The following is a 15,977-nucleotide window of genomic DNA, read 5'->3' as shown; positions in this document are numbered from 1 at the left end:
GGGAGCGCGAAATTCAAACAATGAACGTGCCAATTGAAAGCAGACATCCGCTGAACAAATACATACTGTTCCCAGATCGGTAGCTGCCTGGGAAGGGTGGGGGCGATGACGTCAAAGTTGACCTTTTTCTCTTGACAAGAGAGAGTTTGGGAGAAAGGCTGCCCTGAGAGTTCTGCTTACATACAGACATAATTTAAACGGTTTTAGAAACTTTAGAGTGTTTTCTATTCAATAATTATTATTATATGCATATATTAGCAATTTTGGAAAAAAATATTTTCAGTTTACTATGTTCCTCCAACGCCATAAGCTCAAGAGGTTAATACAAATTGAATGGATAGTGCCTGGTGCTGTTATGGAAGCCTTAATTGATACAAACGTTCAATTCACCTACAATACACTCTTGTTCAGTATGAATATGACTGTAGTTATTAATAGTGAATGATTCATATTTTCTAAGTAGGTGGCATTGCAAAAAGCCAAATAAAGCACATGAAACAGATTTCACATGTTGGACAGAAAGCTGCTCAATGGGGCTGCAGTTTAAGTTCTGTGTAGAACGTGTCTGTACAGTATTTACATTGTTCTTAATATATGCAAATGCCTGTAAGTCCATTCACATTCTACATCCATACCATTGTACTCCAAAAAAAGCATTTGAGCCAATTTCCCTATCAATTTCCATCTCATCCCTGTCTCTCCAGTGAGGATGAGGAGGTAGTGCTCCCCCAATCTAAGAGGAAGAGTCCAGGTGGAGTGAATGGCTACAGCCTGGAGGACGTGGTGGATTCCAGACCCCTCCACAGACCCCTCCAGAGGATCATCTCCATAGAGGAGGACCACCTACCCCAGCTCCTACAGGATAACTACCAGACTCAGCTCTGGGAGTGGCATGAGGAGGCCGAGGACGAAGAGCACATAGAGCTACAGATGACCTCTATAAATCCTCCCAGTTCTCCTCCAATGATGGGGCAGCAGCAGCCAGTTGACACCAGAGAGACAGAGATGCCTACATCCCCCAGGGGCCAGCCTGTCGGAAAGGAGACTATGGGGAATGTAAGCATGTAGGACCAGGGCTCAGATAGAGACACAACATCAGTGTTGGTATGAAATTATGTGGAGAGACATTGTGGTCCGTCTACTGAATAGACTAGAAGGATTCAGTTGGCTTGGCATAATTATCCTCCATTTGAAGTGAAAGAGATTGTTCAGCATTTTCACATTATTTTCCCTCCAGGGTTGTTTGTAGGTCACCAGGTTTTTGTTTGTTCTCCTGAACCCGTAAAGAGAGGTGTGGGGGAGGAGTGTAGGTGGATGTACAGCACAGTGTGTTCTCAAAGCTCTGTTTTTCCAACAGACCAGACCTGAGATAGGAACAAAACAGTCACAGGTGTTGGGTTTCTCACTTTGAGTGAGTTGACCCCGCAGTGAACCTCACAAACAGGATTAGCTACTTGTATTAGTGTTTGTTGAAAGTGTTTCCATGATTTACTGTCGATTTTAGAAAATTACTATGTATTTCAAGAACTTTGTGCAACTTTGTTTTATTATAACAGAATAATATAATAGGATAATAGTTGTGGAGTTTCTTGGAATTAGGGGGCTAATTATGCAGTGTTCATAATATGTTCAAATATGCTGCTCAATGCTCGAATATTTGTTGCCATGTCGTTGTTTGTAGTGTACTCTCTCCCAGTATATATCGAATTGGATACTTGCCATCTGAATTATCCTGGTAATTACTTGAGGAAGAGTAGACTTGAGTACATAGTGAGTTAGTGAGTTGGATGAAACTTATAATATGAAGTCTTAACACACACCTCCCTCTTTCACTCTGTGTTGTGTTTCCAGGAGGAGGGTGCAGCGTTGGCCCCAGACCGCCTGTTTAAGATCGTCCTGGTGGGCAACTCCAGTGTGGGGAAGACCTCTCTCCTCAGGCGGTTCTGTGATGACTGCTTTTACCCAGGCACCTCTGCCACCGTCGGTGAGTGGCCTTTCCAGGCTTCCTTTTCTACAGCAGAGCAGGGTTGTGTTCATTAGGCACCAACGGAACAAAACCCAACTGAAACAGAACTACCTGGAATTGTTGTAGAAGAATCATTTTATTACATGTTGAAAAATGTTTCGCTACGGTGTGCCCTAATGAACACGACTCAGAGCCGAGCCCAGTCCTGTGGCTGGTTGACCTCACCCTCCCTCTCACACTGGCTTTACTCACTAAGCACTTTAAGATGCTGATTGTTTAACACTGTGGAAAGCTGATTATGTTGTGTTGATCTTGCACTTATAGGCCACAGCCTAATAAGCAGAGAAACCATATTGTGGTGCTGTATATTGACTGACTTGACTCACACTGACCATGACTTGGATTCTTCCGATTGACCTTTCTGTTGTACTGTAGGTTAATGTTGCACACCCAAAACGAGTTTGTTCTGTGTGTGACTGAGAGCATACTCAATTATGTCATGACTCACCATACCATTTTATATTGGTTTAATTCAATTTTGTTTTTCACTCATATAGTGCTGTGTAATCCCATCGTAAGTCAGTGCACCATTCTGTATACATGAATCAAGTGCACTGTAAGTGTATTGGGGATCTTGTAGTTTTAAACCAGTAGAGCTGGGCAGACCAAACAGTGCCACATGAAACAGCTTGTGAAGACACGTGTTCCTCTCCTGTCATTCTGCAGCCTGGTACAAACAGCTCCAGATTTCTTAATATCCTCTCTATTTAGGCCCTGTTTGGAAGCATTTGATTCTCAAAATAGTCATACGATTCGGAGAATGTATTTTTGTTGTTGTTGAGAAAGTCAGATGGATTTTGAATTGTGTGGTCCCTTTAGAACAATATACAATATCCGATCAACTCCCGTTGACGCAATTGTGACGCAAAGCATTGACAAAAAACATGTTGTTCCTCCGTTTCTATTTGAGCACTGGGGACAAATGTAGTCAATTTGGAATAATCAATGGATAAGTAACATTTCAGAAACTCAGAAGAACATTTCCATATAAAGTTCCACATGTTATCCTTTGAAGTTCCTTGTTTTATCCAGATTTAGCCCGGAAATCAATTGTTGGTTCCTTTCATCATTTTTGTATCTTATTACATGCCAATCATTTCTTGTTTGCTTTTGAAAATGAATATGGATACAAAATTACAGGGACAACATATGATTATAAGGCAAAAGATAGTAAATGACTAAGTGACTTAAATCAGATGAATGCTATCTTGTCCGTCCTGCATCATCAACAGGCATAGACTACAGTGTGAAGACGATACGGGTGGACAACAGCCAGGTGGTGCTGCAGATGTGGGATACAGCAGGACAGGAGAGGTGGGAACTCTACTGGGTGGATTTACACATGTTCAACCTTTTGCCTCAGCAGCTTTTATTTTGCTACAAGCAATTAGGCTGTATGGCGCACTACTGCTACTATGGTTAAATGTCAGTATTTTAATAATGAGACAAAAGTTTTAAAAGATCAAATGACATCTAATGTTGTGCATGAGGATAAAATACAAATGGCGGAATTCTCAGTCTTACAATTACTCCCTTCTCCACCACTTCAGGAGAGGACTATCAGAATGGTCCTGCAATAGATAGCAGTCATTTTACAGGCTCCTGAACAATTCTACTATTTAGTGTTTTTTTTGCGCTGATCGTAACTTTTTTTGTACATAATGTTTCTGCCATCGTTTCCTATGATCGAAAAGGGCTTCTGGACACCAGAACAGCGATCAATAACCTTGATTTGCATGAAGATTTCTACTTCAACAAGTCGTAGGCACTGGACATACTGCTCATCCCGGACCAGACCATAATCCCAGAGAAAAGAGAGGCTGGCATGCCGGCACCCTGACAAAACTACATTGGCGAGTACATAAACCGCCTCTACACTCAATAGAGAACAAACTGGACGAGCTCTGTTCAAGACTATCCTATCAACGGGACCTGAATAACTGTAATATCTTATGTTTCTCAGAGTTGTGGCTGAACAAGGTCATGGATAATATACATTGAGTGTACGAAACATTAGGAACACCCCCTTTTGCCCTCAGAACAGCCTCAATTCGTTGGCATGGACTCTACAAGGTGTCGAAAGCGTTCCACATGGATGCTGCCCATGTTGACTCCAATGCTTCCCACAGTTGGCTGGATGTCCTTTGGGTGGGGGACCATTCTTGTTACGCACAGGAAACTGTAAAGGGTGAAAAACCCAGTAGCGTTGCAATTCTTGACACACTCAAACCGGTGTGCCTGGCACCTACTACCATACCCAGTTCAAAGGCACTTAAATCTTTTGTCTTGCCTGTTCATCCTCTGAATGGCACACCTACACAATCCATGTTGCAAAGCTTAAAAATCCTACCCTTCATCTACACTAATTGAAGTGGATTTAAACGGTGACATCAATAAGGGATCGTAGCTTTCACCTGGTCAGTCATGGAAAGAGAAGGTGTTCCTAATGTTTTGTACACCCAGTGTACATCTAGCTGGTTTTTCCATGCATCGGCAGGACAGAACAGCAGCATCAGGTAATCTCAAGAGGGGAGGTGTCTCTTTGTTAACAACAGCTGGTGTGCCATCTCAAGGTTCTGCTCACCTGAGTTAGAATACCTAATGATAAGCTATATATAGACCATACTATTTGCCAAGATAGTTTTAATCTATATTTTTCATAGCTGTCTTTTTAGAATCACAAACCGATGCTGGCACTAAGACTGCACTCAATGAGCTGTATAGGGGCCATAAGCAAACAGAAAAATGCTCATCCAGAAGCGGCGCTCCTAGGGGCCTGTGATTTTAATGCAGGTAAACTGAAATCCGTCCAACCTAATTTCTACCAGCATGTCACCTGTGCAACGAGAGGTGAAAAAAAACTATAGATCATCTTTACTCCACACACAGAAACGCATATAAATCTCTCCCTCACCATAACTATATCCTCCTGATTCATGCTTACAAGCAAAAACTCAAATAAAGTACCAGTGACGTGCTTAATACAGAAGTGGTCCAATGAAGCAGATGCTAAGACACAGGACTGTTTCGCTAACACAGAGTGGAATATGTTCCGCCATTCATCCAACGGCATTGAGGATTGTACCACATCAGACACCGGCTTCATTAATATGTGCATTAACGACATTGACGAACCATCAAACAGGCAAAACGTCAATACAGGACTAAGATCAAATCTTGCTACATCAGCTCTGACGCTCGTCGGATGTGGCAGGGCTGGCAAACTATCATGGATTACAAAGGGAAACCCAGCTACGAGCTGCCCAGTGACGCAAGCCTACCAGATGAGCTGATTGCCTTCTATGCTCACTTCGAGGCAAGCAACACTGATCCATGCATGAGAGCACCAGCCATTCCAGATGACTGTGTGATCGCGTTCTCCGTAGCCGATGTGAGTAAGACCTTTATTAAACAGGTTAACATTCACTAGGCCGCAGGACCAGATTAATTACTCAGAGCAGCTGGCAAGTGTGTTCACTGACATTTTCAACCTCTCCCTGACCCAGTCTGTAATACCTACATGTTTCAAGCAGACCACCATAGTCCCTGTGCCCCAGAACGCCAAAGTAACCTGTCTCAATGACTTATGCACCGTGGCACTCACATTTGTAGCCATGAAATGATGTGAAAGGCTGGTCATGGCTCACATCAACACCATCATCTTGACACCCTGGACCCACTCCAATTCGCATACCGCCCTAACAAATCCTCTGATGACGAAGTCTCAATTACACTCCACACTGCCCTATCCCATCTGGACAAGTGGAATACCTATGTAAGAATGCATTCCATTGAATACAGCTCAGCCTTCAACACCGTAGTACCCTCCAAGCTCATCATCACGAAGCTCAGGGCCCTGGTTCTGAACTCTGCCCTGTGCACTGGGTTCTGGACTTCCTGACAGACCAACCCTAGGTGGTGAGGTTAGGCAACAACACATCCGCCATGCAGACCCTCAACACGTGCTTAGTCCCCTCCTGTACTCCCACAACTGTGTGGCCGCGCACAACTCCAACACCATCATTAAGTTTGCAGACGACACAACGGTGGTAGGCCTGATCACCGATGACGAAGAGACAGCCTATAGGGAGGAGGTCAGAGACCTGGCAGTATGGTGCCATGACAACAACCTGTCCCTCAACTTCAGCAAGACAAAGGAGCTAATCGTGGACTACACGAAACAGAGGGCCAAGCACACCCACATTCAAATCGATGGGGCTGTAGTGGAGTGGGTTAAAATCTTCAAGTTCCTTGGTGTCCACTAAGGATCTCTTATGGTCCACACACAGCAACACAGTTGTGAAGAGGGCACAACAATGCCTCTTCCCCCTTGGGAGGCTGAAAAGATTTGTCATGGGCCCTCAGCTGCACCATTGAGAGCATCTTGATTGGCTGCATCACTGCTTGGAATGGCAACTGCTTGACATCTGACCACAAGGCATTACAGAGGGTAGTGCATACTGACCAGTACATCACTGGGCTGAGCTCCCTGCCTAATGATCAATTAGCCTTTTAAAATGATCAACTTGGATTAGCTAACACAACGTGCCATTGGAACACAGGAGTGATGGTTGCTGATAATGGGCCTCTGTACCCCTATGGAGATATTCCATGAAAAAAATCAGCCGTTTTCGGCTACAATAGTCATTTACAACATTAACAATGTCTACACTGGATTTCTGATCAATTCAATGTTATTTTAATGGTCAAAAAATGTGCTTTTCTTTCAAAAACAAGTACATTTCTAAGTGACCCCAAACTTTTGAACGGTAGTTTACATATCTACCTAAATTACCTCGTACCACTGCACATCGACTCAATATTGGTACTGGGGCGTCAGATAGCCTAGCGGTTAAGAACGTTGGGCCAGTAACCGAAAGGTCGCTTGTTCGAATCCCTTAGCCGACTAGGTGAAAAATCGGTCTGTGCCCTTATTGCTCCTGTAAGTCACTCTGGATAAGAGTGTCTGCTAAATGACTACAATACCCTTGTACCTCGTGTATATAGCTAAGTTATCGTTACTCTTTGTGTATTTGCTTTTATTTCTCTATTTTCCTTCTGTCTGCATTGTTGGGAAGGGCCCGTTAGTAAGAATTTCACTCTTAGTCTACACCTGTTGTTTAAGAAGCATATGACGAATACTATTTGATTTGATTTCAGGTATCGCAGCATCACCAAGCAGTTCTTCCGCAAGGCTGACGGTGTGGTAGTCATATATGACATTACTGCTGAGCAGAGTTTTTCCGCGGTGAGGCAGTGGCTGACCAGTGTACAGGTAGGAAGTGCCCAAACACTGCTCACCTCTGACATACAGTGGCAAGAAAAAGTATGTGAACCCTTTGGAATTACCTGGATTTCTGCATAAATTGGTCATCAAATTTGATCAGATCTTCATCTAAGTCACAACAATAGACAAACATAGTGTGCTTAAACAAATAACACACAAGTTGTATTTTTCTTGTCTATATTGAATACAGCATTTAAACAGTGTAGGTGTCACGACTTCCACCGAAGTCAGCTCCTCTCCTTGTTCCAGCAGCGTCCAGCTGTCGACGTCACCGGCTGTCTAGCCATCGCCGCTCCATTCTTCAATTATCTATTGGTTTTGTCTTGTTCCATTCACACCTGGTTTGCATTCCCCAATCACACTACATGTATTTATTCCTCTGTTCCCCCTCATGTCTTTGTGTGTAATTATTTTGTGTGTTACATGTTGTACGCACTAGGCTAAGCGTTTGTTCTTTTCCGTGTGTTTTCGCGAAGCTTATTTTGTATTGCTATACATTTATGTTGTGCGACATTGGTGTGCGCTATACACTTTGCCTTGTTGGCTGGAGGCAGCTGCGTCCATCTGTATATCTCTACTGCCGTAATAAAGTGTACTTCTATTCACAATTCTCTGCTCTCCTGCATCTGACTTCACCACAAGTACGCACACGCCTGACAGAAAGTTGGAAAAAGTATGTGAACCCCTAGGCTAATGATAATTGGAGTCAGGAGTCAGCTAACCTGGAGTCCAATCAATGAGACCAGATTGGAGATGTTGGTTAGAGCTGCCTTGCCCTATAAAAAACTCACAACATTTGAGTTAGCTATTCACAAGAAGCATTGCCTGAAGTGAACCATGCTTCGAACAAAATATCTCACAAGACCTCAGATGAACAATTGTTGACTTGCATAAAGCTGGAAAGGGTTACAAAAGTATCTCTAAAAGCCTTGATGTTCATTAGACCATGGTAAGACAAATTGTCTATCAATGGAGAAAGTTCAGCACCGTTGCTACTCTCCCTAGGAGTGGCCGTCCTGCAAAGATGACTGCAAGAACACAGCGCAGAATGACCTAGATGAAGATCAGATCACATTATATGACCAATTTATGCAGAAATCCAGGTATTTCCAAAGGGTTCACATACTTTTTCTTGCCACTGTAGCTCATAGAAATGTAGATCGCACTGAGGGCCTCCTCCTGCTGAATAGCACATTCACTGTATGCCTACATAACATTGATATACAATACCAGATCAAATGCGGCACTTATTGAAGTTCATACTGGATATCTGTAGAGGCACGATACATGTTACCATTCAATATCGTTACGCATTCGGTGACACAGTTCAGAGTACATCATGTCCACTATACTGATAAAGCCAGCTTTGTCATGTACTACCTGAAAGAGAGAGAGATCTAGCCCTAATGTAATGCCTCTGTGTCCATCATCTCTGTCTCTCTTCACAGGAGGGGGCTGGCGAGGACATTCCCATCATGCTGCTGGGGAACAAAATGGACAAGGGGAGTGAGCGGAAGGTTCAGACGAGAATGGGTGAAAAATTAGCCAAGGTCTGTCTATCAGCCATTCTCTGGGCGTTGTTAATGGTCCAGTCTTCAACCCACAGGCTTCACAGTGCCCACAGATCTTCTCACTGAATAAGTAAAAGCAAAAAATGTAGGCTTTTTAACAAGACGTATGTGGTCTTATTAATATGGCCCAGGATTTATTTTCTACTTCCTACATTCTTCTTTCATCTATGTTTTCTTTTTCCTTTCTTTGGGTATGTAGTTTCTATGGTGATAGATAATTGCTAAGTGCCTCAGATCAGTCAAGAGCTGCTCTTCTTTTTCATTTTGCTCCTATGGCCATTAGTCCAGACGATGTTCACCTTAATGCTACTAAAGAGGCCTGGCTAGGAGATGGCTGTGTGGGGTAGGAGATGGCTGTGTGGGAGAGGAGACTGATAGACCTACTACAGCCGCTTCCAATCACAGCGCTGTTCTGTACATCCCATTGACTTCATGTTTGTCTGGTAAAGACTTATCAAATCTCCTTTGCAGGACTGCCAGTTGATTTTCTATGAGTGCAGTGCTTGCTCTGGACAAAACGTGGTAGACTCAATGGTAAATTTGGCAAGGTGAGTTGCGTAAAGTGCTGTGAGGGATTTTTAACAGGACATAATTCCTACTTATTCCACATTACTATTGTCTTAACACTATTTGTCATTTTATTTTAGGCCAGTAATTAACAAGGCTAAATATGACGGGAAAACAAAATTAATACTGTCAGGCCAAAAATGTAATAACTGTCTGCTTGGACATAGTCCAAACTGGGCTTTATGCGGTCTGCAGTGACTCACATTAAGCCAAATGTGTCACGGCAAGATTAAGAAAACAATCTTATCATTCCTAAATACACACTATAGACACGTAGTACATGAATTTATCCTAGAACTTCAATAATAGGATCAGAATCTTATATTGTGTGCAATTTCTTCTCTAGTCAAGTCACTGTAATAGAGGTTGAGTTCTCACTCTCAATAATAAACAATTAACCTAAAGTACATGTGTGACTGGCACATTTCTGAGTGAACTCTCTTCTGCTGTGTCTCCTAGAATTCTGAAAGAGCAGGAGGACAGAGAGAAAGAGAAGACGATCCATCTGGTAAACAGCCCTTCACAGAATAAGAGGTCCTGCTGCTAGCAACTTAATGGCTATTAGTTACTGTCTTCACAACACCATAGTGTACTCACGTGTACCTGTTCAGATGTTCTGTACATTTTAACCTCCGGTCCTTAGGAACTCAAGGATCTATAGCACAATGGAGTTGAAGTCGGAAGTTTACATACACCGTAGCCAAATACATTTAAACTCAGTTTTTCACAATCCCTGACATTTAATCCAAGTAAAAATTCCCTGTCTTAGGTCAGTTAGGATCACCACTTTATTTTAAGAATGTGAAATGTCAGAATAATAGTAGATTGAATGATTTATTTCAGCTTCTATTTCTTTCATCACATTCCCAGTGGGTCAGAAGTTTACATGCACTCAATTAGTATTTGGTAGCATTGCCTTTAAATTTTTTAACTTGGGTCAAACGTTTCGGGTAGCCTTCCACAAGCTTCCCACAATAAGTTGGGTACATTTTGGCCCATTCCTCCTGACAGAGCTGGTGTAACTGAGTCAGGTTTGTAGGCCTCCTTGCTCGCACACGCTTTTTCAGTTCTGCCCACAAATGTTCTATGGGATTGAGGTCAGGGCTTTGTGATGGCCATTCCAATACCTTGACTTTGTTGTCCTTAAGCCATTTTGCCACAACTTTGGAAGTATGCTTGGGGTCATTGTCCATTTGGAAGACCCATTTGTGACCAAGCTTTAACTTCCTGATTGATGTCTTGAGATGTTGCCTCAATATTTCCACATAATATTCCTGACACATGATGCCATCTATTTTGTGAAGTGCACCAGTCCCTCTTGCAGCAAAGCACCCCCACAACATGATGCTGCCACCCCCGTGCTCCATGGTTGAGATGGTGTTCTTTGGCTTGCAAGCCTCCCCCTTTTTCCTCCAAACATAACGATGGCCAAACAATTCTATTTTTGTTTCATCAGACCAGAGGACATTTCTCCAAAAAGTATGATCTTTGTCCCCATGTGCAGTTACAAACCATAGTCTGGCTTTTTTATGGCGGTTTTGGAGCAGTGGCTTCTTCCTTGCAGAGCGGCCTTTCAGGTTATGTCGATATACAACTCGTTTTACTGTGGATATAGATACTTTTATACCTGTTTGCTCCAGCATCTTCACAAGGTCCTTTGCTGTTGTTCTGGGATTGATTTGCACTTTTCGCACCAAAGTACATTCATCTCTAGGAGACAGAACGTGTCTCCTTCCTGATGGGTATGATGGCTGCGTGGTCCCATGGTGTTTATACTGGCGTACTATTGTTTGTACAGATGAACGTTGGTACCTTCAGGCATTTGGAAATTGTGGAGGTCTACAATTTCTTTTGAGGATTTGGCTGATTTCTTTTGATTTTCACATGATGTCAAGCAGAGGCACTGAGTTTGAAGGTAGGCCTTGAAATACATCCACAGGTACACCTTCAATTGACTCCAATGGTGTCATTTAGCCTATCAGAAGCTTCTAAAGCCATGACATCATTTTCTGGAATTATCCAAGTTGTTTAAAGGCACAGTCAACGTAGTGTATTTAAACTTTTGGCCCACTGGAATTGTGATACAGTGAATTATAAGTGAAATAATCTGTAAACAATTGTTTTAAAAATTACTTGTCATGCACAAAGTAGATGTCCTAACCGACTTGCCAAAACGATAGTTTGTTAACAAGAAATGTGTGGAGTGGTTGAAAAACTAGTTTTAATGACTCCAACCTAAGTGTATGTAAACTTCCGACTTCAACTGTACCTCTTTCGATCTGTCTCTCTCTCTAACTCTCCCTCTCCACATGTAGTGTGTACACCTTTTTTCATGAGTCTGTGGCTTTTAAAACAGCTCTCTTTCAGATGTTATCTTAGCACTTCACACCACGAAAGAGCCAGACTATGGGCTGACACTACCATTGGTGAATAGAATGAAATAAAAAAAGACAGTATTTTACTATTAAAATATCATATAGATGTATGTTCCTAATAATTACAATGTATTTTCAACCAGCTAAGCCAAAACCAACAGTTATATCCTGTATAAAAATGAAATAGTTAATGTAAACCTTTGTTTATGGCTGGGTTAGGTTTTAGACAATTTGTGAAATGGGGATTTTGTTCAGAACCAATTGAACATTTCCAACAGTAAAGAAGAGTTAATATTATTTTGTCAGATTGACTCTATTTATCTCAGATCAATTTGGTTAATAGATTAGCCTCTCTCAAACGTAATAAGGTTTACTGTTGTATGTGGGGATGATTGTCCAGAAGTCAACTATGTGTATAGAAATGCCTTTGCAATGACAGTGGACGGTAGTAGAGCTCTGCCAAACTGTACCTCTATCAAAGCGCTTGCATGCAAACTGTCACCACTATTTGGCTTTTTTATGTCATTTTTATGTAATTTAAAGTGTTATTTATATGAAAGAGTTGTCTATTGAACTGCAGTTGTTTGCTCAATCTTGCCAAGTGATATGCCTTGTCCATAACCAGATCTCTTTGTCTTTTTGTGGACTTGCCAAAACATTTCTCATAATTCTATAAAAGTTGATATAGCACCAAGTATTCTTGAACAAATTCTTGTGCTCCAGCTGGGAATGTGTTGTAAATATAACATATTGTAATGTACACCATCACTGCACTCGTACAGTACAGTCATTTAGCTTCCAATCGATACCTATGAGACAATGGAGGTGTCATTAGTACGTGTATATTCTGGGATGTTGAGGAACACTGACAAACCGTCCTTTGGGGTCCTCCGGTGTAGAGTATCTCGTGTATTTGACAGTGTGCTATGGCCACTCTAAACTAACCAACCCGGTTGCATTTGTGCCACGTTACTGTGCCTGTGTTCTTGCACAATAATGTGAAAATGTAAATATGAACAATGTTATGGCTTCTCTGAATAATACATGGATATGGTATATTTCAGGGATCTTGTGTGAACTTGAATTACAGATGCCACCTAGTGGACAATGTTAGTCTTTAGCTTAACCTTTATTTAACTCTTACACGACAGTTGGTCAAATGAACAATACAATGCTTGACTAGCACTATTTTTAAACTCTATAGAAAATGGAATTGCCATACAAAATGAACATAGCACAATTTCAGTAGCTGACTTGAATGAAATAGTGGTAACCACATTTTAGGCAGGTTACCAGGTGTAAATAATTAAATGAATGCCATGAGTGGTAAACAGGAATAACACTTATCAAGTGTTATATCTGCTGAAGGGTAAACTTTAAAGTTAGTTAGCTTAAATCACTGACTTGCTATTGCACACAATCTACTTAGTGGATACTATTTCAGTTAGATTTTCTTCATAGTATTCTGCTTTTTTATTATATTTCACACGCTGTGCTATACATACACACATTGATACTGGATCAAAAGCAAAAAGGGTAAGAAAGACATACTATCTGCTCACAAGAGACAGCTCTGTCAACATGAAACTACTGTAAAGAGTGCATGAGCCAAATGTCACTCACTCATTACTAGCCACTAGTCTATTCATACATGGCATGTCACACTACGTCTTCTGAACAGTCATAAGTGTTGAGAGCTTCATTGAGAGGCATGGAAGAGCGAGGGGACTGGAAGTGAGTCTGTATCTTGGCTGCAGATAGAACGTCTTTGGTGAGGAAGGATGGTGTAACAGTACTACACAACTGTGAAGGGAGGTCACACAGTTGGACTGGAGGACACCTCCAGTTGTTGCCTTGGCGATGACCTTAGAGTTAGTAAGAGCACAGGTGAAGGGAAGGAGCTGCCGCCTGAGGGTCCAACTCCAGCGCTGAGCAGAGGCTGGAATGAACTGTCTGCTACTGATCTAAGGACAGGACTAACTGCTGACAGTTGCTAGGCCAGGCTCCGAGGACAGGCCAGTCACTGACCCGAGATCAGCAGAACCAGGGAAAGCATGGTAACTACAATGCCCTCAAGTTGAGAGAAGTTCAGTGAGCAGCAGCTACTGAAGTGAGGCCCCACCCACTGAATGCTTCGGCACATTCGCCACTTCTTGGTATGGCTTCAGTGTGTACACAGAATTTAAGAGACAATGGTTATTATTGAAGATCAGTGTCTGCCCAGTGGGGTAGGCCTTGTAATCAGGAGCTTTTGCAGGCATCTAGACAAGAGCCGCAGACAATGCTGATTACAACGCCGACATCACAGCTCTAACAGAAACCACAGACCACACTTTGGAGTGCAAGCTGCGCAAATGTATGAGCACTCATACTGTTATATTGCACACTCCCAAAAAGCTACATTACATGACCTGATTGCAAACACAGTCTCATTCACATCGTTACACATACATTATGCAGCACTGAATTTTTCTTGGCCGATACATTTAATTACTGCACTACCAGATATGGTGAAGATTATTTGCAAACATGCAGAATTGGGTAATTTAAAAGTATATTTGAAGATAGAAGATACTGGCCTAGGATGTAGAATATTAAAAAGTATCATTATATGCAATATATATGCAAAGTACAGTAACTGCAGTAATTGATCATAATGGGCTCCAAACACTGAAGCTCACAGAAAATATTTTCCCCAAAAAGGGGGAAAAATTAAGACATTTTAAAAAGCGCTAACTAATCCTGTGGCCTGATTATTTTGGAAGAACAATTAACAAAATCAAGAACATACAATATAGATAAATAATAAATAACATTCATTATGACTAGAACATTCTTGAATTCACAAGGTGTTACATTCAAAGTTGTCCTCTGAACAGTTGGCCTAACAGTTAAGACTTGCCTAGCTAAATAAAAAGGTTCAATGAAAAAAGTGCCGGTGAGAGGTGTTGATGTGCATGTTGATATTGCTTGGAGTGCCACCCCTGTACTCTTCTCTCATCGTCACCTGATTCCTCTGATCTGGCCCATCCCACCATTTCTCTCCATCTATCCTCTCTCATCCTTCCTTCATCTATTCTCTCTCATCCTTCTATCTCCTCTTTGATTCCTGCCTCCCACCATCTCCTCCCTCCATCCCAACCTCTCGCATTCTTCCATCCCACTCTCTCATCTCCCTCCACCCCATTCTCTCTCCTCAGTGTCTGTTGTTAAGGGGGGTGCCTCTGCCTCCCTCTGTGGGGCTGCCTCCCTCTGTGTGGCTCTCCCTGTTGGACACCTAGCTAACGCATCTTGTAGTCGTGGGAGATGGCTGCCTCACATAACTGTCCTTTGAAATCCAACTCAAAGGTAAAATCCAAGTCCCGCTGCAAGACAGAGAGAGAGAAAGAAAGAGAAAGAGAGAGAAAGAGAGAGAGAGAAAGAAAGAGACCAAGAGAGAATTCACCAGGGGGGGAAGAGAGAAATCAGAGTGAGTGTTAAATCAAAGGATTCTTATTTCAGGCCTGTCACCTGAACATGGGCTTGACAGAGTTCTCACACAGGCAATTTCTACAGATGAGGAAAGAGGGTGGATTCCAGGACTCTGTATCATCTCCTGTTTGGTCTGGGAATGATCAGTGTTTTCTCTTCTTTGACCTTCATTGCAAACATGATTAAAACAAGCTGTCTATTGTGGAGAAGTAGCAGTGGAATGGAGTTTCTTTCTAGCTTTATAATGTTAGAATAAATGCTTTATCTGCCTGAAATGACTTTATTAGACTTTGTGACTTTATTTTGATAGACAAGTACATATATTATATATATATGACCTGTACCCATCCCTGTGGGGTAGACAAGTATAGATATTATATATATGACCTGTACCTATCCCTGTGGGGTAGACAAGTACATATATTATATATATGACCTGTACCTATCCCTGTGGGGTAGACAAGTATAGATATTATATATATGACCTGTACCTATCCCTGTGGGGTAGACAAGTATAGATATTATATATATGACCTGTACCCATCCCTGTGGGGTAGACAAGTATAGATATTATATATATGACCTGTACCTATCCCTGTGGGGTAGACAAGTATAGATATTATATATATGACCTGTACCTATCCCTGTGGGGTAGACAAGTACAGATATTATATGTATGA

General features: G+C 41.9%; 2 protein-coding genes across 7 annotated transcripts in view; one reads left to right on the top strand and one right to left on the bottom strand.

The window, feature by feature from the left end:
- Window positions 1-10,243, top strand: part of LOC112218757 (EF-hand calcium-binding domain-containing protein 4B) — a 33,243-nt gene extending 23,000 nt beyond the window's left edge. For 2 of the 4 annotated variants that reach the window (XM_024379872.2, XM_024379871.2), the window contains exons 12-18: window positions 705-1,056; window positions 1,852-1,984; window positions 3,259-3,340; window positions 7,187-7,301; window positions 8,762-8,863; window positions 9,356-9,432; window positions 9,911-10,243. In XM_024379872.2, coding sequence (XP_024235640.1) covers window positions 705-1,056; window positions 1,852-1,984; window positions 3,259-3,340; window positions 7,187-7,301; window positions 8,762-8,863; window positions 9,356-9,432; window positions 9,911-9,998 — 949 coding nt within the window. In that variant the 3' untranslated portion in view covers window positions 9,999-10,243. Of the gene's footprint in view, window positions 1-704; window positions 1,057-1,851; window positions 1,985-3,258; window positions 3,341-3,720; window positions 4,029-7,186; window positions 7,302-8,761; window positions 8,864-9,355; window positions 9,433-9,910 lie in introns of those variants that run through there. The other 2 variants (XR_002948660.2, XM_024379873.2) reach the window with 2 other exon arrangements.
- A 2,699-nt stretch (window positions 10,244-12,942) lies between these two features.
- Window positions 12,943-15,977, bottom strand: part of LOC112218756 (protein arginine N-methyltransferase 8-B) — a 38,104-nt gene continuing 35,069 nt past the window's right edge. For all 3 annotated transcript variants that reach the window (XM_024379868.2, XM_024379869.2, XM_024379870.2), the window contains exon 10: window positions 12,943-15,191. In XM_024379868.2, the coding sequence (XP_024235636.1) occupies window positions 15,108-15,191 (84 nt within the window). In that variant the 3' untranslated portion in view covers window positions 12,943-15,107. The remainder of the gene's footprint in view (window positions 15,192-15,977) is intronic.

The sequence above is a fragment of the Oncorhynchus tshawytscha genome, linkage group LG19 (assembly GCF_018296145.1).
Source record: "Oncorhynchus tshawytscha isolate Ot180627B linkage group LG19, Otsh_v2.0, whole genome shotgun sequence".
NCBI lineage: Eukaryota > Metazoa > Chordata > Actinopteri > Salmoniformes > Salmonidae > Oncorhynchus > Oncorhynchus tshawytscha.
This window is presented reverse-complemented; position numbering and strand designations above follow the sequence as displayed.